Source organism: Oncorhynchus clarkii, chromosome 10 (assembly GCF_045791955.1).
Source record: "Oncorhynchus clarkii lewisi isolate Uvic-CL-2024 chromosome 10, UVic_Ocla_1.0, whole genome shotgun sequence".
NCBI classification, from domain to species: Eukaryota; Metazoa; Chordata; class Actinopteri; order Salmoniformes; family Salmonidae; genus Oncorhynchus; species Oncorhynchus clarkii.
Genome location: NC_092156.1, coordinates 44,940,479 through 44,967,680, shown reverse-complemented (window position 1 = coordinate 44,967,680; position 27,202 = coordinate 44,940,479). Strand labels below are relative to the sequence as shown.

General features: G+C 42.9%; 1 protein-coding gene across 2 annotated transcripts; it reads right to left on the bottom strand.

Annotated features, from left to right (window-relative positions):
* Positions 1–1,087: 1,087 nt before the first annotated feature.
* On the bottom strand, positions 1,088–27,202 carry LOC139418566 (voltage-gated potassium channel subunit beta-3-like). 2 transcript variants are annotated; one of them, XM_071168132.1, is made up of 14 exons: positions 26,796–27,202; positions 12,030–12,073; positions 11,876–11,913; positions 7,156–7,235; positions 6,938–6,982; positions 6,614–6,658; positions 6,434–6,477; positions 6,242–6,328; positions 5,967–6,052; positions 5,737–5,857; positions 5,426–5,520; positions 5,138–5,264; positions 4,844–4,932; positions 1,088–4,588 (listed from the first exon to the last, which is right to left on the bottom strand). In XM_071168132.1, exons 1-14 carry the CDS (start codon positions 27,035–27,037, stop codon positions 4,499–4,501), a joined length of 1,233 nt encoding a protein of 410 aa, XP_071024233.1. In that variant the 5' UTR covers positions 27,038–27,202; the 3' UTR covers positions 1,088–4,498. The 2 variants fall into 2 exon arrangements, with proteins under 2 accessions (XP_071024233.1, XP_071024234.1); XM_071168133.1 differs by having other exon boundaries at positions 5,138–5,258.

The following is a 27,202-nucleotide window of genomic DNA, read 5'->3' as shown; positions in this document are numbered from 1 at the left end:
ACTCTGTAAAGGTCAGACATCCAGCTGTCTCAGAGTGTTTACTTCAACACAGAGGAACTGAGCAGAAAAAGAGACAGCAGAGAGGAGTAGGGTTGACAGACTGGTGACAGAGAACAGACTGAAAGGGGAAGATGGGGAAATAGACAGAGCGCATAGAGGTGATGTGACGTGCAGTGAGAGAGCAGGCAGATTCACCAGGCCACATCTGTACTATTGCTGGCCGGTAGTCACTCACATTGTGTCTTGCGTCCTGTGGAAAACAATCAATTCCATAAGGTCGAGAAGAGCCTGTAAATGCATTGGGAAAGGGTGTGGGTCCATGAAGGTGTGGCTTTTTACATTTGAACAAAAAAAACTACTACTCTTTAAAAATGTGGATTGGGAGGCTAACCCTAACATTGAAATAAGATCATAAAGCACATTTTTGTTTTCATGATGATTTTCAACGATGTAGATGATTTTGACTTTGTGGGTGGCTCATCTAGTGGAAACCGCTCAGCTTTTGCCTCCATGACAAGATTCATCCCAATACATTTCAAACTGCAGCGGGCAGAAATTCATTAAGAAAATTGGTGCTATGGTTTCAACAGAAACCACAGGCTGAATTAACTGAGACTTGCAAAGAGGGAAGAGAGATAGAAAAAGAAGGAAGGCATAGAACAAGGGGGTGACAGGCGCCTGGATAATGTACTGTGGTCTTGACAATGTCCAGGGGCATGGAGGTGGTGATGAGTGTTAGTGGTGAGCAGGTGGTGACCAGTCCATCTAAATCACACTGGCACAAGGTGGCAATGATGAATGTCTGGTCATCTCCAAAATATCCCTGTCCGTTGCTGCCATGGTAATGATTCTCTTGAGGTTCCCTTCACCCAAGGTTGTCAGCAACATGCAAACCATCTTGTATTTTTTTCTCTGCCTACACAAAAAAAAGGATGAGCAGAACCCTTAACGAGTGACTGTGTGAGATGAGCAAGTAATTAACATCAAATAATGCATATAAGAGATGCATTCAATAGAAAACCACTGGAAGATTTTCTCTAACCTGCTCGTAGCATGCCAATGAAATACTGCGCAATATTACCAAACACTTTTTTTAGCCATTTAATGGTTCTTGGGGGAACATGGATATACAGAAGCTTGATATGATTTTAAATCAATGCAAAATCTTTACTTGATTTTTCAGCTTTGCCAAAAGGCAGGCAGACCACGATAACTACTGTGTGTGTGTGTGTGTGTGTGTGTGTGGCCCTGCCAAGCTGCCGGTAGATCTGGTTGCATGACCACCAAATGACATATGAGGTATAATTTTCTTCTGATATTTTAAGGGCAAGCATACAGTAATACATTCAAGGCTTCTTTCTCTCTTTTTTCAGGTTTTTGTTTCAAGACAGTAAAATATAAGTTATGCAGGCAAAGCTAGTCTTAAGGAGCGATCTAGGCATTTATGTACATTAGGTGGATGCTTTTCAGTTCAACTTAGAGCCTGCTAATAAAATACATAAACACAGAACAAAACAACATGTCAATCTGGTTAGATTTGTCGTTTGCTCACTTCAGAATCCAACATTTTGTCATATTCCAATATTCCATATTCTAGTATTTACATACACCAGTGATTAGAACACAAACAAACCAGTATCAAAAAGCACAGAGAACACTCATCAGTAATGACAGGGGGATAACAAGTGTGGGACAAATCTCTCATTCCAAATTCACTAGTGCCCTGGAGCGTTTCCTGAGCCTGACCACAAACCAAGGTTCACAAACATGAGAGGTTCACATAGCAGGAGTAGGTCCTGCTACTAGGAGTAATATCTACATGTAATTAACAGAAGTTAAATAGAGACAAAAATTGACTGAAAGTTATAATACATTTGGGAAAGAATTATAACATTTGGTAAGGAAAAACTACAATGAAATACAGAAATAGGCCAAGCAGCTGGGTTCAGGCTGCCCAATGAAACACCCAACATAATCTGCTTCCAACACAACACAAGTGCAAAAAAGCACATTGCATTTAATCAAAGTCCAAATGATTATTTACAGTCACCCCCAGAATTATTGGCATCCTTGATTAAGATGAGCAAAAAAGACTTTAAAACTACTGAACTACATGTATATTGTATACTCAAAAATCGTTATTTTATACTAATACAATTGGCCAGAGGAGATTGTCTATCAAGTAAAAAAAACAAACATGAAAAAGATAGGGGCATCCCTGTTTTCAATACTCTCGTGGCCAAATACCTCTATTTTCACATCATCCAACAAATGTAAACGCCTGGAGTTTGCTTAACAACATTGGCAATTGGATTGGAACCGGTGCTACGGTCAGATTACATGAAAATTGAGCTCTTCGGCCACACACACCAGTGGTGGGTTTGGTGTTGAAAGAAAGATGCATATGTGAAAAGTACCTCATACCTACCGTAAAATATGGTGGTGGATCTTTGATGTTATGGGGCTATTTTGCTTCCACTGGTCCTGGAGCCCTTGTTAAGGTCAATGGCATCATGAACTTTAATTAGTACCAGGATATTGTAGCCAAAACCTGGTTGCCTTTGCCAGGAGGTTGAAACTTGACCACAAGGGGATCTTACAGCAAGACAATAACCCCAGGCACACATAAAAATAAACAAAGAAATGGTTAATTGACCACAAAGTCAACATTTTGCAATACAATGAGGTTCAAGTCCAGACAGTTTATAGTCATCTCTGTCTCTGGAGTCGAACCCCATTGAAAACGTGTGGTTTGAATTGAAGAGGGCAGTCCATAAACACAGACAAAGGATATCAGGATCCGGAAAGATTCTGTACGGAGGAATGGTCTAAGATCCCTCCCAATGTTTTCTCCAATCTCATAAAACATTTTAGAAAAAGGCTCAATCCTTGGAAGGGGAGGTTGCAGGAGTATTGAAAACAGATTACAATAATTTTGACCCCCATATTTTTTACAGAATGATTACTTGTTAAACAAAATCTATTTTATGAGAAATTGTATTTGTATGAAATTATATAATTTCCCCATTTCTTTTGCGTACAATACAGCTCAGTATTTGTCTTACTATTGTATACAGTCTTCTATGCTCATCTTTATCAAGGGTGCCAATCATTTCTCAATTCAGACACACTTGAGTTCACTCGGCTACCTCTCTCGGTCTGACTCATTCCCAGTGAGATAGAACACACAGAACATTACGGGGCGAACGTTGCACTTTGAAGAATTCTTCATGTAAAGGTCATGATTTGCATGTTATGTGGGCTCATTTAAAACGTTAAAACAAAGCAGCAAAAACACATTGAACGACTGCTAGTTTCCCACAGTGGGTTGTACCCGCTGTCTAAGGCTGAGGAAGAATGACCTACAGTACCTTTCATTAGGGGGTCCACTCTCCACAGTCTTTAGTGGATGAGTAAATAGGCTCTTCCAAAACAAGCAGGAAAAGCCTTAGTTGTCATTGTTATTGACGCAGAAATAGTTTTGACGTGGAGGACAATACACACGTCACACAGACACAGACCCTGTCAGCGGGCTTGCAGAGAGTAATTAAAGTAAAGCTCCACAATGTTCCCGCCAGTGCAAAACCTAGATCAGCCCGTCCCACCTGCTAGTGCAAAAAGACTGCTTAGAGGGGCACTGCAAATCTACACAAACCACAAAAGCCATGCCACATTTACACCCTGCTTGGGCTGGTCTCTCTTAAAGGGACATGCACACAGTTTATACACAGAGAAGACACCTAGGAAGACACAGCTGTTAAAGGACACAGAGTGACGAGCCAGTCACATAAGGAGATGACAAGCCAGACACCTATGTGCTGCTAACCTTTGGCTCTCTGCTGGGTACTAAACGTCATAGCGACTCACTAACTGTGGAGAAAGAGTGTCTTGTGACAGCACTGGTCACAAAGTCAGTGGGAGAGTGCAGAGCTGTGTCTCAAGTTGCTTCATGGCATCAAAAAGTTCTCATCTCATTGTTGATAAAGTAGAGTGCAGTTTGCTTGACGATACTGAGGGCCCCCATTTAACTACCTATCACCAACTTTACCCTCATTGGTCTTTCTGGAAGAAACCAAACGCTCCATGATTTGGCCTCACATTTACGTCATTTAGCAGAGACTTTTATGCAGAGTGACTTACGGGGTTAAGTGCCTTGCTCAAGGGCATTCAAACCAGCGACCTTTCGGTTACTGGCCCAACACTCTTAACCGCTAGGCTACCTGCCTCACCTTCTGTTTGTGGACATTATCAGTCAGTGAGGGATCTGTAAATATATCTGATCTAATCATTGTTTTTGCACATTAAAATATAGATTTTTTTTCTCATACATGATACAATGCAATGCGCCGAATGGATATGCGCAAATACTGGAAGCACAATGTTGTTGAGGACATGCAGGTTGTTGATTATACTGGAAGGTGAAAGAGCGATGTTCCTCGACACCATCACCTTTCCGTCATCTTTCTCTGACTCTGTCCTTTACTCCATCGGTTCCTCTTCATGCTCGTGACTCTTTCTTGGAGTGGGGCTTGTTTCCCAAGAGTGAGTCAATCTCAGCCACGGTCTGAGGAGTCATCTGTGAAATAAGCTGCAGGCACAACATGGAACGTCAGTTTAGGACTAGCCCAAAATCATTTGGTGATTGCTTGCTTGTTTGCTTAATCTAAAATGGAATCTTAAGTGACATTAAGGATGCCTAAAAATACAGATATTTTTTGTATTATATAATTATTTGTTACATTTCATGCTTATGACAATGACATTCGTTTTGAAGAGCTCTGATTGAGTGTTCAGTGAAAAGTGTAAAATCAGAGTGGTATGACGTTGAGGGGAGGGTAGTTACCCTAAGGGCACCCAGGTTTTCCATCAGCTGGTCAGTATTGGAGACACCGAGCAGCACTGAGCTCACTCCCTCACTGCGCAGACACCAGGCTACAGGAGGACAGAGAACAAGGAGAGAACACCGAGAGGGATCAGAGATGGAGGCTGAGTTGATGTGGCAGATTGACGCTTTCTATTTAAGTCTGCGTTTCAATTCGAAACAGTATGTTAGAGTGTCAGACAGAGACATTAGTTAACAGAGATGGACAAAAAAAACAGAGACGCATGTACAGACACACACACACGTCGTCCATACCGATGGCCAGCTGTGCGGAGGTGCAGCCTAGTCTGTCAGCCATTAGGCGGAGCTCTTTGATCTTGGCCAGCTGCTTGCGTCCCTCCTCGCTGTTGACCCGCTCCTTCAGCCACTGGTAACCCTGCACCAATATTAGACAGAACAAACAAAGAAATATTTAATTGTGTCATCCACAGTTGTAGGCCTAATGGGCAAAAAGTGGTATAGGAACTAAATAAATCCAATCAAGTAGAAAACACAGGAGAATATCCACTATTGAATGAATTGTATTTTGTCTGGAGAACTCACTTTTATGTTAGCCCTGGAGATGTCAGGTACACCCTCATTGTACTTCCCTGTGATCAGTCCACATGCAAGGGGAGACCAGGTCATTGCCCCTACACCTAGACAAGAGAGGGAGAGAGAGAGAAAGAGAGAGAAATAGAGAGAAAGAGAGCGAGAGAGAAAGAGAGAGAGAGAGGGAAAGAGAGAGAAAGAGAGAGAGAGAAAGAGAGAGAAAGAGAGCGAGCGAGAGAGAGAAATGACAATGTTTTAAGAGTTCTCTGCAAGCAGCATTTTGAGGACATCTGGTGCTGCTCGCTGGACTGTGGACGACTGACCTATCTTGTGGTAGAGCTCAGGGAGCTGCACCTCCACCTTGTCCCTCTTGAAGTAGTGATACTCAGCCTGCTCACATACTGGTGGGATCAGGTTAAACTGACGCGCCACTGAGTACGCCTCCTGGTGGCAGGGAAACAGAGTAACACCATCACCACAGAGCCATTGACGAACAGGAGCAGGTGTTGACTGGAATGTATGAGATAACAGGGAGAGATAACAGGGGACTCACCATGATCTCCATGGGACTCCAGCGAGAGGTGCCCCAGTACATTGCCATGCCCTGATTTATTACAAAGGTCATGGCCCGGACTATCTCTGCAAATGACATGAACCAACTTGTTACACGCTGGTAATAAACATACTGTAACAACACAGATATTACATGCTTAGAATGCAAACCTCAAGACACTTTTCAGAGTGCATATTACACACCATAAAGGGTTGGGGGGCAGAGCAATGAACACATGACAATGGAGTAGAAGGACTGGTGTGACTGTGACTGACCTTCCATAGGGCTGTTGACATCATTACGGTTGGCAAAGACCATGTCCACATAATCCAACTGGAGTCTGGACAAGGATCCTCTCAAACCTGCAACGTAATGGGCATCATCGTCATCATCGCCCTTATTGTCATTCTCACCACCGTCGTCAACGTCATCATCATCGTCACTGTGTATCCTTCATTTGACTGTACCTTCAATGATGTGCTTTCTGGAGAGTCCCCTTTCTGTCTCCGCCCTGTAGAGTGATGGAGTTCCAGTATAGTCAGGGGATGAATAGCAACAATACAGAGTCACTTTGCCAGAGCAATGGAGAAATAATGACTGTTATATCTGGCATCCCCCCCCCCCCCCCCCCCCCCGAGGATACTTACTGCCCTCCCCAGTAGATCTTGGTTGTCACGACATAACTAGAACGCCTGCCAGTGAAATGGGAGGAGAGGTTAGAGAGCACAAGAATGAAATAGAATGTATCCTTTCCCGACACAGTGACACGATGTCAACCACGGAGAAGCCAAAAGCATTTGAAAAAAGATCAGACGGTGATAAAGCTTCTATTTTTTAAAAAAAACTATGTCCGTCTGTTCTTATGAAATTTGAAAAGCAAAGTTCACAGAAAAATATTTATGATGTAATATAATTAGACAGGCAGCTACTCATATGCAGATGAGTCACATTAGAAATACGGTTAATATCACCTCCATCCTTTCTTCTTGATGATGTTCCCTAGGGTGATTTCAGCCCTGTGGAGAGGAGAAGACGTGATGGAATGACAATATGAACAAACGGCAATAAAGAGTGGGGACACTGAACGATGGACAGAAATAGAGTGAGTGATAGATAGAGGCAGGCAGAGTGTATAGAGACAAAGAGAAAGAACAGAAGAGAGCAGTGGAGGATGGTGTACAAAGCCGACCTGCCGGAGGCATACACCTCTGCTGTGTCAAAGAGGTTCACCCCGGCCTCATAGGCAATGGTCATCAGGTTCTCAGCCATCTGAGGGGACAAAGAGAGAGAGAGAGAGAGAGAGAGACTGAGACAGAGAACATTAGGGTCAGACAGAGAGATAGAGACTGAGAGATAGAGACTGGGACTGAGAATGAAAGAGAGAGAGAGAGAGAGAGAGAGAGAGAGAGAGAGAGAGAGACTGAGACAGAGAACATTGGGGACAGACAGAGAGATAGAGACTGAGAGATAGAGACTGGGACTGAGAATGAGAGAGAGATAGAGAGAGGGAGAGACACTTTACCATACTTCACCAAAGAAATTGTGAAAAACAGACATTGTCATCATACAAGAAACATGGTGTAGAGGAGACATACCCACTGGTTGCCCTCTAGGTTACAGAGATCTGGTAGTCCCAGCCACCAAACTACCAGGTGTGAAACAAGGAAGTGTCTCAGGGGGTAGGCTAATTTCTTATAGAGAAGACCTAACCTACCCTATTGAATTCATAAAAACAGGAACATTTGACATCTGACTAGAAATGTATAGGAAAATGATCTCCACAGAAACAAAATGTTCTCCTGTGTGCTACCTATATCCCCCCACTAGAATCTCCATACTTTAATGAAGACAGCTTCTCCATCATAAAGGGGCAGATCAATCATTTCCAGACCAGGGGAGACTCCTCAGAGGAGGAAGGGGAGGACTATCCTACTCAGTGAGTTTCATAAAAAGTATATGTTAGCTAGCTGGCTATATCCAACACAACACTGAAACTCTTCCAAGTCAAGGTAAGCTTTTGGTTTAACTAATTTATTGTCACGGGGGCACGCCGGTGTAAGTACTAAATTACTTACTGACTGTACACTGTCACGTTACTGCATGATTGTAACAGGGTTTACTAACGCATTAGTTCTATTAGCTATGTTGACTGTGACGTTACTTTAGCTAATATGGTGACAATGATGTAAGCTGTGTGTAGTGGTTATGATATGGTTTGGCTTGGAAAGTTGTTTTTGCCTGGTCACATACAGCTGATGTGTTGTGCATTGAAGTCCACAAGCGAAGGGAAAAGGTGAGAGGAGGAGAGCGCATAGATGAGAGAAGGAATACAATGTGGCTGCTATGAAAGTGCATCGTGTTTACGCATGATAAAGGGGTGTATTCATTCCGAGGATTCTGTAGAACAACGTTTCTTAAACGTAAGCAAACTGAAAGAAACGGGGATAAAAATACATTCATTTGTCCAATAGAAACTCTCATTTGCAACTGTTGGACTAATGATTACACTCTGAGTGTATCACTCTCTGTCACCTCAACATTTTCTCTCGACCTGTGTGCACCTACGTGGTAATCTTTCATTCATAGGCTAGGTTGTAGCAACCTCATGATGGCTATAGAGAAAATGTTTGAATCATGTTGTAGCCTAAACCCATCACTGTTACAGTGAACTGGGTGAATGGAATATGAATGAGAGTCATCCAATATACTGTAATAGAAATAAGGATATGCTCATGAAAAGTAAAAATCGTCTTCCCTATTCTTAAACAGCCCCGAGCGCCACTGTTCCAGACCCAGGGACATGTACTAGTCCTTGATGACCTAAACGCCAGAACTGGACAAGAACCTGACACCCTCAGCACATAGGGGGACAAACACCTACCTGGAGGTGACAACATTTCCTACCCAGTATGCTCTGCTATACACCGCTGTGACAAAATAACCAACAACGAAACAGGTCATAACTCCTGCAGCTCTGTCGCACGCTGGGTCTGTACATAGACAATGTTGGGCTTTCTAGGGGACTCCTATAGTAAGTACACCTACAGCTCATCTCTTGGTCACAGTACTGTAGACTACTACCGACCTCAACCCAGAGTCTCTCAGATCACAGCAAAGTCACAGTCTACTTTAACAGAGCAATACTCAATCATGAGACATGAAAGCCAAACAAACTGAATAGTATTATGACACGCTATAGATGGAAGGAAAGTAGTGTGGAAACCTACCAGAAAACAATTAGCCAACAGCTTCAGCTTCCCTATCAAATCTAAACATTTCAACCAGACAATCTAAGGAAATGTACAACAATGACAAATTGTTTAAAGAAAGGAATTGAGGAACCTATCCAACCAAAAACACAGAGACCCTGAAACCCTGAGCCTACGGTTTCACCATGGTGAAGCAGTACATAAAAACAAGAAACGTCACGTCAGACATCAGCTCAATTTAATTGAAGAATCCATAGAATCACACTAAACACACTAAACACACTAAACAAACAACAACATGAAGAGCTGTCTACCCAAAATGGAGATGTGTGGATAAACCTCTTCTCCAATCTTTTTGGCTCTATAACAAATAACAAACAGCAAAAACATATACATGGTATCCTAAATGAAATGATAGAATATACAGAACATACATTTAAATTGGCTATACTTAAACTCTCTAACATCCTCCTCAGCTCTGGCATCTTACCCAATACTTGGAACCAAGGACTGGTCACCCCAATCCACAAAAGTAGAGACAGATTCAACCCCAAAACTACCGTGGTATATTCATCGACAGCAACCTTTGGAAAATATTCTGCATTATCATTAGCAGCAGACTCCTACATTTCCTCAATAAAAACAATGTCCTGACCAAATGTCAAATTGGCTTTTTACCAAATTACCATATGACAGACCACGTATTCACCCTGTACACCCTAATTGACAAACAAACAAACCAAAACAAAAGCAAAGTCTTCTCATGCTTTGTTGATATGTTGTATAAATGAAGAAAAGCGGTGTTGGGGGGAAAACATACGACTTTATGAAATCCATGTACACAAACAACAGTGTGCGGTTAAAATTGGCAAAAAACACACATTGATTTCTTTCCTCAAGGTGAGACAGGGATGCAGCTTGAGCCCCACCCTCTTCAACATATATATCAATGAATTGGTGAGCACACTAGAACAGTCGACAGCACCCGGCCTCACCCTACTAGACTCTGAAGTCAATGTTTACTATTTGCAGAAGATCTGGTGCTTCTGTCCCCAACCAAGGAGGGCCTACAGCAGCACCTATATCTTCTGCACAGATTCTGTCAAACTTGGGCCCTGACAGTTCATTTCAGTAAGATCATAAATACAAATTCCACCTAGACACTGTTGCCCTAGAGCACACAAAAAACTATACCTACCTCTGCCTAAACATCAGCACCACAGGTAACTTCCACAAAGCTGTGAAGGATCTGAGAGACAAGGCAAGAAGGGCCTTCTACACCATCAAAAATAACATAAAATTTGACATCCCAATTAGGATCTGACTTATAAATATTTGAATCAGATATAGAACCCATTGCCCTTTATGGCTGTGAGGTCTGGGGTCCCATTAACTAACCAACAATTCACAAAATGGGACAAACACCAAATTGAGACTCTACATGCAGAATTCTGCAAAAATATCCTCAGTGTACAACGAAAAACACCAAACAATGCATACAGAGCAGAATTAGGACGATTCCCGCTAATGATCAAAATCCAGAAAAAAATGTATTCAATTCTACAACCACCTAAAAATAAGTGATTCTCAAAGCTTCCATAACAAAGCCCTCACCTACAGAGAGGTGAACCTGGAGAAGAGTCCCCTCTGCCAGCTAGTACGGGGACTCTGCTCACAAACATAAACATAAACAGAGCCCCAGGACAGAAACACAATTAGACCCAACCAAATCATGACAAAACAAAAAGATAATTCCTTGACACGTTGGAAAGAACCAACAAAAAAAACTGAGCAAACAGGAATGTTATTTGGCCCTTAACAGAGAGTACACAGTAGCAGAGGGACCACTGTGACTGACCCAAAATTAAGAAAATCCTTGACTATGTACAGACTCAGTGAGCATCGCCTTGCTATTGAGAGAGGCCGCCTTTGGCAGACGTGGCTCTCAAGAGAAGACAGGTGGAAACCAAGCTGCACCTCCTAACCTCCTGCCAACTGTATGACCATATCAGAGACACATATTTCCCTCAGATTACAAAGAAGTTGATAAACTCCCATATCAATTAGGTGAAATACCATAGTGTGCCACCACAGCAGAAAGATCCGCGATCTGTCGTTACAAAAGCAACCAGTGGAGCACAAACACCATTGTAAATACAACCTATATGTCACGACTTCTACCGAAGGTAACTCCTCTCCCTGTTCGGGCGACGCTCGGCGCTCGGCGTCGCCGGTTTACTAGCCGCCACCGATCCCATTTTCCTTTTCTGTTTGTTTTGTCTGTGATTCTTTTTCACACCTGGTTTCATTGGCGTTTATTTCTGTGTGTATATAGGGTACCTGTTGCCTGCCTTAGTTCGTGCGGGATTAGATTTGTGTGTATTGTGCTCGATTATATTTGATGTTGGTTGTTTTCACGATTACGCACGTGTATGTAAAGTGTCACGAGTTTCTGAGTATCGAGAGCGTAGTTTTTGGATTTTCGTCTGTGCCATTTTTGTATTGGTGGACTATATGATTAAACACTCTTCTCAGACATCCCTGCTCTCCTGCGCCTGACTCCTACACCTCTCACCGAGACGCACGTTATCACACTATATCTAGAGAGAGAGAGAGTCTCCAGACCATAAGCACCCTCAGCACCCTCAGACTGGGTTAAACATGGTGTCCCAAATAATTGTTACGTAATACAAAACTCACCTCGTCAGAGATCTGCGATCCAAATGTCACCCAGGTGCCTACCGTCAGACAGACAGAGACAGGCATACGGAGAGAGACAGAGAGAATCAGTTCTGTTACATTCCTCAGGGAGTCTATAATGCATATTGTTCTGGTCCATTTGTTTTGTACTAACCCAGCCCCAAGCAGGACACACGCAGACCAGACTTCCCCAGGTTCCTGAGACAAAGAAAGACATGGGTCGGGAAGAGAAAATAAGAGGTATGAACATTTGTTAGGGAAAGATGTACTGTATACCGTCACCTCAAAAGCTACCTACATTAGCACTTCTAGTGCTTCCAGCACAGTAGGTACATTCACAGAGTGTAGTTCAGTTTCCTCAATTACAAGGGTCAATGCATACACCTCTCCACTAGATTTTTCAACACAATCTGCAGATACAAATTCTAAATAACTTTGGGTAAGGTCAATACATTTATTTTGTATCTGCTTGGAAATCTGGATAAGTGAGTGTATTTCTGGCTGTGATAAAATGATCGCCATTGCCTGAGTGCCCAGACGGCCAATGTTGACCTTTACCCTTCTCACATCAACAGTTCAGTGTAATATAGTGCATAGGCTTTAACAATGGGAGGGCACTGGGTGGGTTCAACCCTACTCCAGATGAAGTTGTATATACTCAGCATATAAGTAATAACATGGGGCTGATTGAAATGGTTTATATGGTTCTAGAGCCCAGTGCTAGGCCTGCCACATCTGATTATCCAGACAGCTGAGTGTTTGAAGGGCAGGATAGAAGTGGGATCAGAGAGCTGCAGTGAGTTCTGGTCATGCAAGTGTGTGCCACTGGAAATTCTGTGGCCCTCCTCCTCTCCTCCACGCATGCTCTCCTCCACTCTAATAAGCCGGCTGGAAAGGCAGCAGAACTGCAGCGGAACTCATTGCTGCTCGCCATCTTTTTATCTCCAGCGCCTCGCCCCTCTGCCTGTCTGCCTGCCTGCGTTCGCCACAAATAGCCTGATGGAAAGAGACAGACTGTCAGAGCGTTTAGATCCGGGCAGACCGGGCACTGCTTTATTTTCCCTGCTCTTTTATTATTTGCCCTGGCAGCTATTTTTAGACGTATGCATATGTGTGCGTTTGTGTGCCATTGTGTGCGTGAATACAACACATACATACGTGTTGTGTGTGTTTCTGTGTCAGTCACATGTACTCAAAGAATTGTGCATGATCCTGTATGTGAAGGGAGAGGGAGGATGGAACACTTTATAATACATTGCATGAGTCATTCTTTATCCCCCACAAACTAGCCTCTGGGCAAAACACACTAACTCTCACTTTCACTACTGACAGGGACTCAAATCACAGCATACTGACCATATCAACACAGATATGACACTTTAGCTGATAACTACTACAAAAAAATACTATAGTTTACTATAGAATACTGTAGTATTACTATAGTGTTTTTGTAGTGTAGTGTTTTAGCGGACATTGCTGTAGTATTTACTTTGGTTGTTTTTCTTTTTGCGGATATTACTGTGGTATACTGTAGCATTTACTATAGTGTTTTTTGCAGATATTATTTAAAAAACTATACTGTAGTATGTACTGTGGTGTTTTTGCGGCCTGTAGTATACTGTAGTATTTACTGTAGTGTTTTTGTTTTATTATATTTGACATAGAAGTGTGGACTTTCTCCTTGAGGAAACCTACTGGAAAAATGATAAAGGAGCACATTTTCAATAACCTGTATTCTACAGTATACTGCTGTTTACTTCAGTTTACTACATAATTCTATAGTAAGTACTACACATGATCAAGGGATACTACAGTGTGTAGTATAGTATTCTACAGCAGGGGTCTTCAACCTTTTGTTGCCCAGGGACTCCTTACCAGGAAAAGTCGCCTGGAATGCATTTCAATTAACAGGTGTGCCTTGTTAAAAGATAATTTGTGGAATTTATTTCCTTCTTAATGCGTTTGAGCCAATCAGTTGTGTTTTGACAAGGTAGGGGTGGTATACAGAACATAGCACTATTTGGTAAAAGACTGAGTCCGTATTATGGCAAGAACAGCTCAAATAAGCAAAGAAAAATGACAGTCAATCATTACTTTAAGACATGAAGGTCAGTCAATCCAGAATATTTCAAAAACTTTGAAAGTTTCTTCAAGTGCAGTCGCAAAAACCCTCAAGCGCTATGATGAAACTGGCTCTCATGAGGACACCACAGGAAAGGAAGACCCAGAGTTACCTCAGCTGCAGAGAATAAGTTAGTTAACTGCACCTCAGATTGCAGCCCAAAGAAATGCTTCCCAATTCAAGTAACACACACCTCAAAATCTGTTCAGAGAAGACTACGTGAATCAGGCGTTCATGGTTGAATTGCTGCAAAGAAACACACTTGACTTTGTTCTCCTTTGTTGTCCTAAAGGACACCAATAATAAGAAGAGACCTGCTTAGGCCAAGAAACACAAGCAATGGACTTTAAACCGGTGGGAATCTGTCCTTTGGTCTGATGAGTCCAAATTTGCGACTTTTGGTTCCAATCGCTATGTCTTTGCATTAGATGACCTGGCCTCCACAATCACCTGACCTCAACCCAATTGAGATGGTTTGGGATGACTTTGACCACAGAGTGAAGGAAAAGCAGCCAAAAATTGCTCAGCATATGTGGGAACTCCTTCAAGACTGTTAGAAAGCATCCCTCATGAAGCTGGTTGAGAGAATGCCAAGAGTGTGCAAAGCTGTTATCAAGGCAAAGTGAGTCTACTTTCAAGAATTTCAAATATAAAATACAGTGCCTTGCGAAAGTATTCGGCCCCCTTGAACTTTGCGACCTTTTGCCACATTTCAGGCTTCAAACATAAAGATATAAAACTGTATTATTTTGTGAAGAATCAACAACAAGTGGGACACAATCATGAAGTGGAACGACATTTATTGGATATTTCAAACTTTTTTAACAAATCAAAAACTGAAAAATTGTCCGTGCAAAATTATTCAGCCCCTTTACTTTCAGTGCAGCAAACTCTCTCCAGAAGTTCAGTGAGGATCTCTGAATGATCCAATGTTGACCTAAATGACTAATGATGATAAATACAATCCACCTGTGTGTAATCAAGTCTCCGTATAAATGCACCTGCACTGTGATAGTCTCAGAGGTCCGTTAAAAGCGCAGAGAGCATCATGAAGAACAAGGAACACACCAGGCAGGTCCGAGATACTGTTGTGAAGAAGTTTAAAGCCGGATTTGGATACAAAAAGATTTCCCAAGCTTTAAACATCCCAAGGAGAACTGTGCAAGCGATAATATTGAAATGGAAGGAGTATCAGACCACTGCAAATCTACCAAGACCTGGCCGTGCCTCTAAACTTTCAGCTCATACAAGGAGAAGACTGATCAGAGATGCAGCCAAGAGGCCCATGATCACTCTGGATGAACTGCAGAGATCTACAGCTGAGGTGGGAGACTCTGTCCATAGGACAACAATCAGTCGTATATTGCACAAATCTGGCCTTTATGGAAGAGTGGCAAGAAGAAAGCCATTTCTTAAAGATATCCATAAAAAGTGTCGTTTAAAGTTTGCCACAAGCCACCTGGGAGACACACCAAACATGTGGAAGAAGGTGCTCTGGTCAGATGAAACCAAAATTGAACTTTTTGGCAACAATGCAAAACGTTATGTTTGGCATAAAAGCAACAAAGCTCATCACCCTGAACACACCATCCCCACTGTCAAACATGGTGGTGGCAGCATCATGGTTTGGGCCTGCTTTTCTTCAGCAGGGACAGGGAAGATGGTTAAAATTGATGGGAAGATGGATGGAGCAAAAGGTGGCGCTACAAAGTATTAACTTAAGGGGGCTGAATAATTTTGCACGCCCAATTTTTCAGTTATTTCTATTTGTTAAAAAAGTTTGAAATATCCAATAAATGTCGTTCCACTTCATGATTGTGTCCCACTTGTTGTTGATTCTTCACAAAAGAAATACAGTTTTATATCTTTATGTTTGAAGCCTGAAATGTGGCAAAAGGTAGCAAAGTTCAGGGGGGCCGAATACTTTCGCAAGGCACTGTATATTTTGATTTTTTTTAACACTTTTTTGGTTACTACATGATGTCATATGTGCTATTTCGTAGTTTTGACGTTTTCAATTGTATTCTACAATGTCGAAAATAGTAACAAATAAATAAAAACCCTTGAAAGAGTAGGTGCGTCCAAACTTTTGAATGGTACCATATATATATAAACTAAGTTTTCACAATTCCTGGCATTTAATCCTAGTAAAAATTCCCTGTCTTAGGTCAGTTAGGATCACCACTTTATTCTAAGAATGTGAAATGTCAGAATAATAGTAGAGAGAATTATTTATTTCAGCTTTTATTTCTTTCATCACATTCCCAGTGGGTCAGAAGTTTACATACACTCATTTAGTGTCACGATCGCCGTAAAGGGGAGACCAAAGCGCAGCGTGGTGTGAATGCATGATTTAATGATAGACGGGCAGCTCCGGACTGATTGGCGGCTCTGGCAGCTCCTGGCTGGCTGACGGCTCTGGTGGACCCTGGCTGGCAGACGGCTCTGGCGGCTCCTGGCTGGCTGACGGCTCTGGCGGCTCCTGGCTGGCTGACGGCTCCTGGCTGACTGGCAGCTCCTGCCTGACTGGCGGCTCTGGCTGCTCCTGGCTGACTGGCGGCTCTGGCAGCTCCTGACTGGCTGACGGCTACTGGCAGGTCCTGGCTGACTGATGGCTCTGGCAGGTCCTGGCTGACTGACGGCTCTGGCAGGTCCTGGCTGACTGACGGCTCTGGCAGCTCCTGGCTGACTGACGGCTCAGGACAGACTGGCGGCTCTGACGGCTCAGGACAGACTGGCGGCTCTGACAGCTCAGGACAGATGGGAGACTCTAGCAGCTCAGGACAGACGGGAGACTCTAGCAGCTCAGGACAGACGGGAGACTCTAGCAGCTCAGGACAGACGGGAGACTCTAGCAGCGCTGGGACGGAGGAAGGCTCTGGCAGCGCTGGACAGGCGGGAGCACCTGTAGGGATGAGACAGAGAGACAGCCTGGTGCAGGGGGCTGCCACCGGAGGGATGGTGCATGGAGGTGGAATCGGATAGACCGGACTGTGAAGGTGCACTGGAGATCTTGAGCACCGAGCCTGCCCAACCTTACCTGGTTGAATGCTCCCCGTAGCTAGGCCAGTGCGGCGAGGTGGAATAGCCCGCACTGAGCTGTGCTGGCGAACCGGGGACACCATGCGCAAGGCTGGTGCCATGTATGCCGGCCCGAGGAGACGCACTGGAGACCAGATGCGTAGAGCCGGCTTCATGGCACCTGGCTCAATGCCCACTCTAGCCCGGCCGATACGAGGAGCTGGAATGTACTGAACCGGGCTATGCACACGCACCGGAAACACAGTGCGCTCCACCGCATAACACGGTGCCTGCCCGGTTCCTCTCTCTCTCCGGTAAGCACAGGAAGTTGGCGCAGGTCTCCTACATGGCTTCGCCACACTCCCTGTGTGTCCCCCCAATACATTTTGGGGGCTGCCTCTCGGGCTTCCAGCCACGCTGCCATGCTGCCTCCTCATACCGGCGCCTCTCTGCTTTCGCTGCCTCCAGCTCTGCTTTGAGGCGGCAATATTCCCCAGGCTGTGCCCAGGGTCCTTCGCCGTCCAGAATCTCCTCCCAAGTCCATGAGTCCTGCGTTCTTTGCCGCTGCTGCTGCTGGCCGTTGCCATGCTGCTTGGTCCATTGTTGGTGGGTTATTCTGTCATGATTGTCATAAAGGGGAGACCAAAGCGCAGCGTTGTGTGAATGCATGTTTTAATGATAGACGAAAAACACGAAACTGAACAAGCTATACAAAATAATAAGACGAACGTGACTGCTAATGAAACACTGTGCTAACATGCAACATCACATAGACAATAACCCACGAACCACAATACAATACAGGCTACTTAAATATGGTTCCCAATCAGAGACAACAACAAACACCTGCCACTGATTAAGAACCATATCAGGCCAAAACACATAGAAACAGACTAACTAGACATGCAACATAGAATGCCCACTCATATCACACCCTGACCAAACAAAACATAGAAACAAACAACGCAAATAATGGTCAGAGTGTGACAATTAGTATTTGGTAGCATGGCCTTTAAATTGTTTAACTTGGGTCAAACGTTTCGGGTAGCCTTCCACAAGCTTTCCACAATAAGTTGGGTGAATTTTGGCCCATTTCCCCTGACAGAGCTGGTGTAACTGAGTCATGTTTGTAGGCCTCCTTGCTCGCACACACTTTTTCAGCTCTGCCCACAAATTGTCTATGGGATTGAGGTCAGGGCTTTGTGATGGCCACTCCAATACATTGACTTTTTTTGCCACAACTTTGGAAGTATGCTTGGGGTCATTGTCCATTTGGAAGACCCATTTGCGACCAAGCTTTAACTTTAAGCTTTAACTTTGATTTCTTGAGATGTTGCTTCAACATATCCACAAAATTTTCCTACCTCATGCTGCCATCTATTTTGTGAAGTGGACCAGTCAGCAAAGCACCCCCACAACATGATGCTGCCACCCCTGTGCTTCACGGTTGGGATGGTGTTCTTCGGCTTGCAAGCCTCCCCCTTTTTTCTCCAAACATAACTATGGTCATTATGGCCAAACAGTTATATTTTTGTTTTATCAGACCAGAGGACATTTCTCCAAAAAGTACGATCTTTGTCCACATGTGCAGTTGCAAACCGTAAGTCTGGCTTTTTTTATGGCGGTTTTGGAGCAGTGGCTTCTTCCTTGATGAGCGGCCTATTGGGTTATATCGATTTAGGACTTGTTTTACTGTGGATATAGATACTTTTGTTCCTGTTTCCTCCAGCATCTTCACATGGTCCTTTGCTGTTGTTCTGGGATTGATTTGCACTTTTTGTACCAAAGTACGTTCATCTCTAGGAGACAGAACGTGTCTCCTTCCTGAGCAGTATGACGGCTGCGTTGTCCCATGGTGTTTATACTTACTGTATATTATATATTGTTTGTACAGATGATCGTGGTACCTTCAGGCATTTGGAAATATCTCCCAGGGATGAACCAGACTTGTGGAGGTCTACAATTATTTTCTGATGTCTTGGCTGATTTATTTAGATTTTCCCATCATGTCAAATAGGAAAAGAGTTCGAAGGTAGGCCTTGAAATACATCCACAGATACACCTCCAATTGACTCAAATTATGTCAATTAGCCTATCAGAAGCTTCTAAAGCCATGACATAATTTTCTGGAATTTTCCAAGCTGTTTCAAGGCACAGTCAACTTAGTGTATGTAAACTTCTGACCCACTGGAATTGTGATACAGTGAAATAATCTGTCTGTAAACAATCGTTGGAAAAATGACTTGTGTCATGCACAAAGTAGATGTCCTAACTGACTTGCCAAAAATATAGTTTGTTAAGAAGACATTTGTGGAGTGGTTGAAAAACGAGTTTTAAGCACTCAAACCTAAGTGTATGTAAACCTCAGACCTCAACTGTGTATATATATATTCGCTGACCTCCTGCAGTACCTCCGTGGACCTCTCCAGTTTACTACAAAAGTGGTAAGTAGTACACAGCGTATGGTATAGTATTCTATAGTTTACTACAAAATGCTATAGGAAGTACTACACGTGATTGAGGGATACTGGTGTGTAGTACTACACTACAGTTTACTACAGAGTTCTATAGTAAATACTGTAGTAAGCTATAGTATTTTTTCATGTGGGCGTATTAGCTTATGTCTTATAGCTCAATATGCTTGCCTAATTATATCCTCTAATATATTTGGAGAACACAAACGGAGGCTAAGCCTTTAGCATAAATCATGCATCGATGTCACTTCAATAGTTGAAATCAAGTTGGGATCTGGCCCAGTGACAATCAGAGAGAAAAACACACAAACAGAGGGGAATGTACGAATTACAGCTGCTGCTGGTAGATATGCAACATACACTGCTTTTGGGTTCTGGGTGATTATGATAGAGTGTCACTGTCACTGTCAGTATGTTTGACAACTGCCCCCCCCCCTCCGCAGTGCTGCAATCTGCAGAGCTGCTGTCTGTCAGTCTGTGGGGGACTATATGAAGACATATAAAAGAAACACAGTACACAAACATAAACTCACATAGCCTACTTACATATGAGCTGGCTGGTTGCTGGTCTGTGTGCTCATATGAATATTCACACTTGATGAGCAGATGCACACAAATCTACATACTGAACAGTCATGTACGCCTGCACTCATACAGAGTGAACACACACAGAGGCACAGATGCTTTCTGTTCCTACACTAAGTTCTCATCTATTTTCTCTCCTGCCATAACTCACGGAGCCATGCTAGGTGATTTTAGGGGTCTGGACATTCTTTACATCATTACACAAGCACACCGGAAGCACACAGGTTGATCTGTTACAGCATTATAGTCTTTGCTGACGCCTACAGTTAGGTTTCACCTGAGACAAGCAGAAGAGAGAGATATACAGTACAGATGGTTCCCACATGAAAAAATACTATGGTACTATGGTATAAATACTATAGTACTATGGTCTAAATGATATCACCGAAGCCCTTGCCAAAAAACAGCATTGTGTCTCACTTTTTATTGATCTCTCTAAGGCTTTTGATACAGTTGATCATGCTATACTAAGGCAGAGATTGTCGAGTGTAGGTCTTTCGGAACATGCAATTGCATGGTTTGCTAACTATCTGTCTGATAGAACTCAGTGCACTCAATTTGATGGGCTCATGTCTGTTAAATTGTCTGTCTGTAATGGTGTGCCCCAAGGCTCTGTACTTGGTCCTCTCTTATTCACTATGTATATAAATAATTTAGACAAAAATGTCCAAAATGCGCAACTTCATTTTTATGCTGATGATACTGTTATTTACTGTTGTGCCTTGTCTCTTACAAAAGCAATCCAGAACATGCAAACTGCTTTTTATACTGTTCAACATACCTTGTGTCAATTGAAGCTTATCCTCAATATTGACAAAACTAAACTAATGGTGTTTTCTAAAGCAAGAAATAGACCTCTGAACTTTTCACCTATTATTACCTGTCAGGGCATTGAGATTGAGACTGTAACCTCATATAAATATCTTGAAATTTTAATTGATGACGGCCTCTCTTTTAAATTTCATATTCAACAACTTACAAAAAAATTGAAGCTGAAATTGGGATTTTATTTTAGGAATTAGGCCTGTTTTTCTTGTGAAGCCAGAAGGAGGCTAGCATCAGCTATATTTATGCCTTTAGACTATGGGGATATTTTATATATGACTGCTTCCTCTCAATGTTTGAGATCAATTGACACCCTTTACCATGGCACTTTGAGATGTATTTTAAACTGCAAAACCCTTACGCACCACTGCACTTTGTATACCAGGGTTGGCTGGCCTTTTCTAGTAACCTCTTATGGCTGCATCCCTTGTTCTCAATTTCCGCCTGAAGACATACCCTAATCTAACTGCCTGTAGCTCAGTCCCAGAGGCAAGGATATGCATATTCTTGGTATCATTTGAATGGAAACATTCTGAAGTTTGTGGAAATGTTAATTGAATGTAGGAGAATATAACACAGTAGATCTGGTGGAAGAATAGAGAATGAAAGACACACACACACGTTTTCTGTTTTTTATTGTTGTAGCATCATCTTCCACATTTACTAGAATAGCCACACAGTCAGATAGGATGCTGGAGATAATTTTGATGGATAACACAAGAGGGCAACCGTAGGTGTGCAAAGTTTCAGACTGATAACTTCAGGAATGGGTGAGCTACATGACATTTAGCATGAAGTCATCCAGGTGTCCCACACAAGTTGCCCAAATGTACCCAAGTGGCCGAATTGGTGAAATGACCTATAACTATATACAACAGTACAAATAACTATATACAACATATCAAAAAGCAATTCTAACACACAAAAAAATATATGAAAATGTTTTAAAAAATATTTGTTTAAAACAGTATACCCTTTGGAAGTCCTCTACACAATATTTTGCTGCCTGTGCCATGTCACATAGCAGTCTCTTTCTGATGTAAAGCAGAGGCAAACTGAACAAGTGGTGCAGGTCATGCGACACAGAACACAACGACGCCTCCATGCTGTGCCCTTTTGGCCCTGAGGCACAGTCATGCCTGCAGTAATGAACTGTGGCATATGAACACCACTGGAGGCAGGAGTAGAGGGAGCAGAGGTAGAGCGGGCAGCTTGCCACCGGGGGATCTCAGTCGGAGTCGCTATCACTGTGAAAGAAAACATTAAAACAAATATTTGTATTGTATGAGCCTTTTATCATCACATAAAATAAACAGATATGTATTGTATAGAGCAGAGGGAACAGGCACTAAGGTGAAGTGCTGTTCCATTCAACTCCGGCCATTGTTGTGGGCCTGCCCTCCACCGAACAGCACCCAATGGCTATTTCATATGGAAATGGAGACGAGTAGCAGGCGCATTGGCCATGTGTGTGTTTGCTGTTCTACTCCATTCCATTTGAATATAAAAATATATATATATATATATATATATATATATATATATATATATATACATACACATACATATACACACACACACACCCAAACAAACCAACAAACACACACACACACACACACACACACACACACACACACACACACACACAACCAAACAAACCAACAAACAACACACACACACACACAGGTTATGGGTCGTACACATACATACACACACACTATAGCCAATGTGTACTTTACACATTTCATTGCAAATTGCAACAATTTTTTTGTTATATATATATATATATATATTTATATTTCATAAAACGGCATTAGCACTTACCCGTCCAGAAGTATGTCCTGTCCTTGCAGAAACAGCTCCTCAGCTCCTGTTTGAATCATAAAACTCAAAGATTCCTCAAACAAAAAATCTGTCTAACTTTCCCAATCAATCTCTTCTATAATCTGGTGCAAATCTATATACTTAGACTTGGACTTCGCTTTTCCTGATTTATTCGCCATGATGTCTTCAATGAAATCGTTGAAAAAACACTTTTCAAAATACTACTTTCCAAAACATTGCTGTGCGTAACAAGCGTGACTGCAACTACTCTGATGGTCAAGGCGAGAATGGAGTTCGTTACGCGTGCGTTTACAAACAAGGAACGGTGGTCCAACCCATATCCATCACATACTGGCGTTTACCTCATCTCATTGGTTATCTACCCAGCTAGATTTCAAGAAGATCAGTGGTCATTGGGCAGAAATACAGTCAATCAACGAAGCTTCGCTAAAATTATTGGTGCGCAACGAAGTCATTGCTCGTTGTCTTCAAATCAGCTCACTTTGGTCAATACTCCCCGCAAAAAAAACAATCACGTTTGGCTGTGTTGCAAACATCCAGCGGATTGCACTGAAACCAACCACGACTAGATAAACAATTGTTTACTGTGTGTAATTACGTCGAATGCTCCGTAAAATGTTGATAGAAATGGAATTCACGGCACAAACGGTTTACAAAATGTTTCGATTTAGGCTATAAAAATGGATTTTATCAAAGAAAACGGCACTTCATTTGATCAATGGGACCCTCAGGAAGAGAAATAAGAGCAAGATATCAGAATGTAAGTCATAATTTTACCTTCAGATGTGAATGTGTAAAAACTGTCATGGAGGAAAATGTTTTTTGTTGTTGATCGCTCTTCTCAAACAAAAGCATGGTATTTGTTCCCAATCACACCAAAGTACGTTCATTTCTAGGAGACAGAACGCGTCTCCTTCCTGAGTGGTATGATGTCTGCGTGGTCCCATGGTGTTCATACTTGCGTTCTATGTTTTGTCCCAACCGACTTGCCAAAACTATAGTTTGTTAACAAGAAATTTGTGAAGTGGTCGAAGAACAAGTTTTAATGACTCCAACCTAAGTGTATGTAAACTGTACTAGTGCCTTTTTTTATGATAATACTGTGGTATTTACTATAGTATTCTACAGTATACTACAACATTCTATAGTAAGTACTACACATGATCGAGGGATACTACAGTATGTAGTATAGTATTCTACAGTATACTACAGTTTGCAGAATTTATAGTAAGGACTTTAGTATTCTATAGTAAACTGTAGTATATATTTTTAATGTGGATTCGGTGCAAGTGCACAGCTCCTCAGGGCGATGGCTTCTTCCAAATACAGCTGTGACAAACTGTCACAATACAGACACACACTGAGCGTGCAGTTCACTGGGGCACATCACCCACACGCATACGCACACGCACATACACACCAACGATGACAATAACACACACACACACACACACACACAGGCACTAGTATGCATGCTCACAGGCACACGCCCTCTGCCCTCCTACCACAAATACACCCTCTACTCTACTCCCAACCAACTTCTACTAACAACCTTAACGTCATCAATAACCCTGTTCCCCTGTCACTCTTCCATCAGTGGCTCTTCTAATCCTGGAATCTCTTATATATGAGATGGCTGTTTTGATGAACAATCAGTGATGGATCTGCTCCAACTCAGATCAGCACACTCACACAACTGGAACATACAACTAGACAGAGGAGTTTCATCTCAAACTGGAACAACATCCATGTGATATTTGTACATACCGTATCACTTAAGCAGCACCCAAAGGAACGCTTTAACGCATGAAAGTGCATCACACAACACCAAAGAAACATGCTCATACATACTAAGGCATGCATAGTCTTTTACAATTGACATTATATTTGAAAGCCAACATTAAACATACACACACATACATTTGAGTCATTTAGCAGATGCTCTTATGAGTCATTTAGCAGACGCTCTTATCCAGAGCGACTTACAGGAGCAACTAGGGTTAAGGGCCTTGCTCCAGGGAACATTGACCGATTTTTCACCTAGTCGGCTTGGGATTAGAACCAGGGACCTTTCGGTTACTGGCCCCACGCTCTTAACCGCTAGGCTACACATAACAGCTTCTCCCAGCTCCTGTGCAGAGAATGCTGCAATGCACCGCAAGTGTTGACTAAGAAGAGGAGCTGAAGGGAGTGTACGAGAGGAAAAAGAGAGAGGGGAGACAGATCACGGGAGGGGTAGAATGGTGGAGAGAGAGGACGAGAGAATTAGAGAGGAGACAGGAAGACAGGAGTGAGAGTAAGAGTGAGAGAGAGAGTGAGAGACAACATTATAGAGAGAAAGAAAAAGACAGACAGACCGACAGAGTTAATGGGAGTGGTGGTCAGTGTTATTTTGCGACCTGCCAAAGAGGAGTCCCTCTCAGCTCCGATGAATGATCTGGCTAATGAGTTAGAATATGCAATTAGGGAACATGCAGAGAAAAGGGAGACGGCGGGAGGAGGGAGGAAGTGAGTTCTCCAACCTCCACCTCCACTCCCCTTTCTCAGCTGTTTCCCTCAGAGTGGATGACGACATGCGGAACGAGAAAGCTCACACAGTCAACACAGGGTAGCTCACTCCAATCACTATCATCACTGTCTGCTGTTTTCCCTACGAGAACTGAAATGAGCCTAGCAGATATTTGTGTGCGGTAACGTCATGTTGTGATGGTGGGACAGTGACACTGATGCTGATTAAGCTTGTTTTGGGCCAGACTGGCATAGTCTTCGCTGTCCATTGTAGTTAGCGAGGGAAAGGGACTTCCTATTCTAAGTTCATTTTCAAACTGATTCTCGTGCATAACATTTTAGCGTGTTGTGTGTCAAATGAATGTTTCAGACGAGTAATAAAGAAAACGTTACAAAAAACAAAAAAACAAGTTATCTCTGATAAGTAATCGTTGCACGTGGGGCTTAGTGACACTGTTGCCTGGAGGCGGTGGTGGTGGCAGCAGGGTGAATTTGGGGGTGAGTTCTCCAGCAGAGGGAGTCTGGTAAGGACCAGGGATGTCTGCAGCATTCAAAATAACACTGTGGGCACTAGGCACTAGTCACAATGCCATGGCTTTATGGGCTGCGTGCTCATTTCAAAACCAACCCACTAATCAGGTTGTTATTCCCTATCCAATTATATCAATATGCAGTATGCACAAATGACATAAAACACCACGTCCTGGCATCCCATTTCCTCTTCTGCCTCATTCCCTATTTAAATGGCCTCTTAAATGAAAACCTAATTGCGTGAAGAGAATGGTGTCACGATTGAGCTAAGGGGCATTTTCATTGCCTATCCAGAATAACACGATGGGACCGTGGATCGGGAATGATTCTTTCCTCTGACGTAGGCAGCTGTCAATCTGTTTAATGACTACTCACTTCTATCACGCTCCATCTTATTCTGGAACAGGCTAAAAAGGAATACAGATCTGTCTGTTGTATTTCAATATCACAATATGTGACATTTGAAACAGTCCCATTGTTGTTCTTATCTGGTGACGCTAATCCTATCAAATGAATACATATTACTGAATTTCCACTATAACGCTCACAGCTGGATGAATTCTATGCTTATATATATGGTGAGGCTGTTGTGATTTCACACAGTAGCTTACACACACATGTAAAAATAGACATGAGAAACACTAAGAACAAAAACTCCCAGCCACGTAAATGATGTAATCCTAACATAGTTGTTCCCCGTCCACAACAACTCAGGTGTTAATTGAAATGCAATAGCCGGCTGTCTGAGAGGCCCTTCATGGTAAGTGAAAGTGGGGTAACCTGAGTTGCCGTCATGTTCCAGAGAGAGGGCTGTGTCTGAGTCCTTCATCATAATGATCCATCATTTAAGTGGAGGTCAATGAGACTTCATCGCTCTTCAGACACAACATGAAAACTCTCATTCACTCATTGAATCAGATACCCTCCCAATCTGTCTGTGCCACCTCTGTTGGCATGCCCTTTCACTCTCCACCCCAAATATTCAGTACCCCTCCCTCCCCATGCTCACCTGTATTTCATACTGCTGTGGCGCCCTATGGCTTCCTTCATGTGGGCATGGCCCTGGGGAACCGGGCGGGACCCCAACTGCTCCCTGGGCTTGGCTGAGCCATGGGTGTTGTAGTTGCCATTACCCCCTTGGTTGCTCCCTCCACCACCTCCCCCAGGGGGTGGCGCGGTGCGAAGGCCACATAGTCGGTCCTCACTGCGGCTCTTCAGGTTGTGCTCAGTGCAGGCGAAAGAAACCTGCATAGTGACCACTGCCTAGTCTCTGGTTCACTAAATTGGCCCCTGGAGAGGCTCTTTGGGATGCTGCTTAGGGTCTGACCGCAAAATACTAATGTCTGCAAAATTGCTGCTACAAAGTCAAGCTGCTTGTACAGTGAGGATGTCCCTGTCCAGACAAATGCCCAAACA